The sequence below is a fragment of the Plectropomus leopardus genome, unplaced genomic scaffold (genome assembly GCF_008729295.1).
Source record: "Plectropomus leopardus isolate mb unplaced genomic scaffold, YSFRI_Pleo_2.0 unplaced_scaffold26559, whole genome shotgun sequence".
Taxonomy (NCBI): Eukaryota; Metazoa; Chordata; class Actinopteri; order Perciformes; family Serranidae; genus Plectropomus; species Plectropomus leopardus.
The window spans coordinates 1-2,219 of record NW_024628889.1 but is presented as its reverse complement, the minus strand read 5'-3'; the positions used below and the strand labels follow the sequence as shown (position 1 = coordinate 2,219).

The 2,219-nt window shown below is 38.1% G+C and overlaps 1 protein-coding gene across 1 annotated transcript; it reads right to left on the bottom strand.

Annotated features, from left to right (window-relative positions):
* Positions 1-898: 898 nt before the first annotated feature.
* On the bottom strand, positions 899-2,213 carry LOC121966983 (complement C1q-like protein 3). The gene is made up of 4 exons (XM_042517046.1): positions 2,142-2,213; positions 1,887-1,970; positions 1,659-1,787; positions 899-1,548 (listed from the first exon to the last, which is right to left on the bottom strand). The coding sequence occupies exons 1-4, from the start codon at positions 2,191-2,193 to the stop codon at positions 1,268-1,270; spliced, it is 546 nt and encodes a 181-aa protein (XP_042372980.1). The 5' UTR covers positions 2,194-2,213; the 3' UTR covers positions 899-1,267.
* Between the last annotated feature and the right edge of the window lie 6 nt (positions 2,214-2,219).

Below are 2,219 nucleotides of genomic sequence, written 5' to 3'. Positions count from 1 at the left end.
TGTTTATTAATACACACACAGACAAACAGTCACAGAAACACACTTATATTAATGCTGAGGCCTTTTACTGTGAATGAGGGTTATCTGATTCAATTCTGAGAAGGGAGGAAAACTTTTTTCCACTCTGTCTGAACTTAGTATCTGTTCTTTTGAGCCCTCTGGTGGTAACAACAGTACTTCAGCTCTGTTTGGCCAACATAAAGGTCTATCGCATTCAGGAGTCACATGATCATTCACTCTCACTAGATATGAGGACAAACCCCTCCTCTAACATTTGAGTGAATCACTTTGTGAAGTGTTGTTTAGATTACTGATTATAGTGTATTTTATAGTATTTTGGTTATGTTTTTGTTTACCTTGGTAACATTTTTCAAAAGTTGACTTCACTATGGCAACACTATACATACATTCTTTTGGCAGTTTTTATTTGAAAGAAAAACCCGAAAGTGATTAAAAAAAAATGTGTTTGTGTCTATGTTTATTTTGAGGCAGATCCAAATGCAGGTTGAATAACAAATTGTATGGGTTTTGTACTAGAAAGTAATACTTTCACTATTTGTGTTTGTGTAAACAGACTGTTAATTGAAATTAAATTTGAAGATTGAACACAGTCTCAAATACAATTTATATTCATATCATCAGACACATTAATGCCGAACTAAACTTTTATCACTGGAGGGCAGTATTTCTCCACTGTAAGAAGTGTATCAGCCGAAGTTTATCATAGACAGCAATCACTTCATGTTGTGTTTAGGTGAAAACAAGGGGTCATTTTCAGTGTGCAAAAAGTCAAAAAGGTAAACCATTGCAGTCAAGTTGTCATGGTAACACATTTTCATGATATCAAGTGTATTCATATTATCTCTGTACTCACAAAGATAGAAACTGACACATGATGTCTTTTTTATCACCCTTTTTTATGTTTATTCGCGATATTTCCAGAGCATCTGGAGTAAACCCAGAGTTGAATCTAAACATTTGCAGTATGTGAACATCATTGCAGTTCATGTAAAGTTTCTATATGAAGATCTACAATCAATGACAAGAAACAGAACGTCAATGAGTCTTTGATTAACTGAATATTTTATGTGATGAAACAAGAAGGAGGTCAGTTTCAGAATCACATTATTTGATACAGGCAGTAAACGTACAGACATTTGTCTTCGAGGCAGCTGTGCAGAGATTTATCAGCATTTTCTAAAGAATCAGTGTAATCGATAAAAACAGAGTTTATGATAAATCAATAACACAGCAGACTGAACAGTTCTTACAGTGCGAAGAGAAGAGAGCCACTGAAAGTGCTGTGGTTATCTACACTGTCATAGACAGCAAAGGTTGATGGGAGAACCAGGTGAACCTTATCTCCTGCCATCAGCTCCAAGACAACAGAGTTAGTGAAATACTTAAAATGTGCGTCTTCCTTCCACTCAACATTAAACATGATCCGCTGGTTGTTTTTGTACACATACACACCCACTAGACCTGTGTGGTTACCACACACAGTGAACTGGAAATAGTAGACCCCTCGGACTGGTGCTATGAAGAAACCTACAGAGTAAGAGTAGAGAGAAAACAATAACAGTTGATATGTACATACAGTATATAATTTATATATATGACCATGACCAAACATGTCAGTGTGAGCTGCAGTTTATTACCTGTAGCTGGATTGTAAGCATTGCCAATGTTGGTGAAGACCTTGCTGTATTTCAGTGTGATGTCTGTGTTTTGTGGTCCAACATAACCTGCATCAGTCAGAGCTGCATAAAAGGCCACCTTTGGCCTCTCTGTTAACACAGAAAAAGTTAATGTAGAGCATTTTACTTACCTGGGCTAAAAATGTAGTGTGTGTGTGTGTATAGTGAATAGGACGGTTCAATCATCACCTGCATTTTGTCTCTCCAGCTGATCAATCCTGGACTTGCTAACGAGAAGTTCCCTCTCACTGCTGCTCAGTCTGGTCTGCAACTCTGGAGTTAATGCAGTGCAGAGGAAACTGTTTACATGCACAATCTGTTAAACTAATATTCGACCATGTGCCCAGAAAGTGCTGTATATGTCCATGACAAGATCACACACTTTAGTTAAACTGTTAATGGAGACATTATCAGCACTTAACAGGAAGAGGAACCAGTCTGTACCAGAGTTCTCTCTCTGCAGCAGATCCACGCGCACCTTGAGCTCCACCACCATGTCTCTCAGCGCCCTCACCTCCGCCC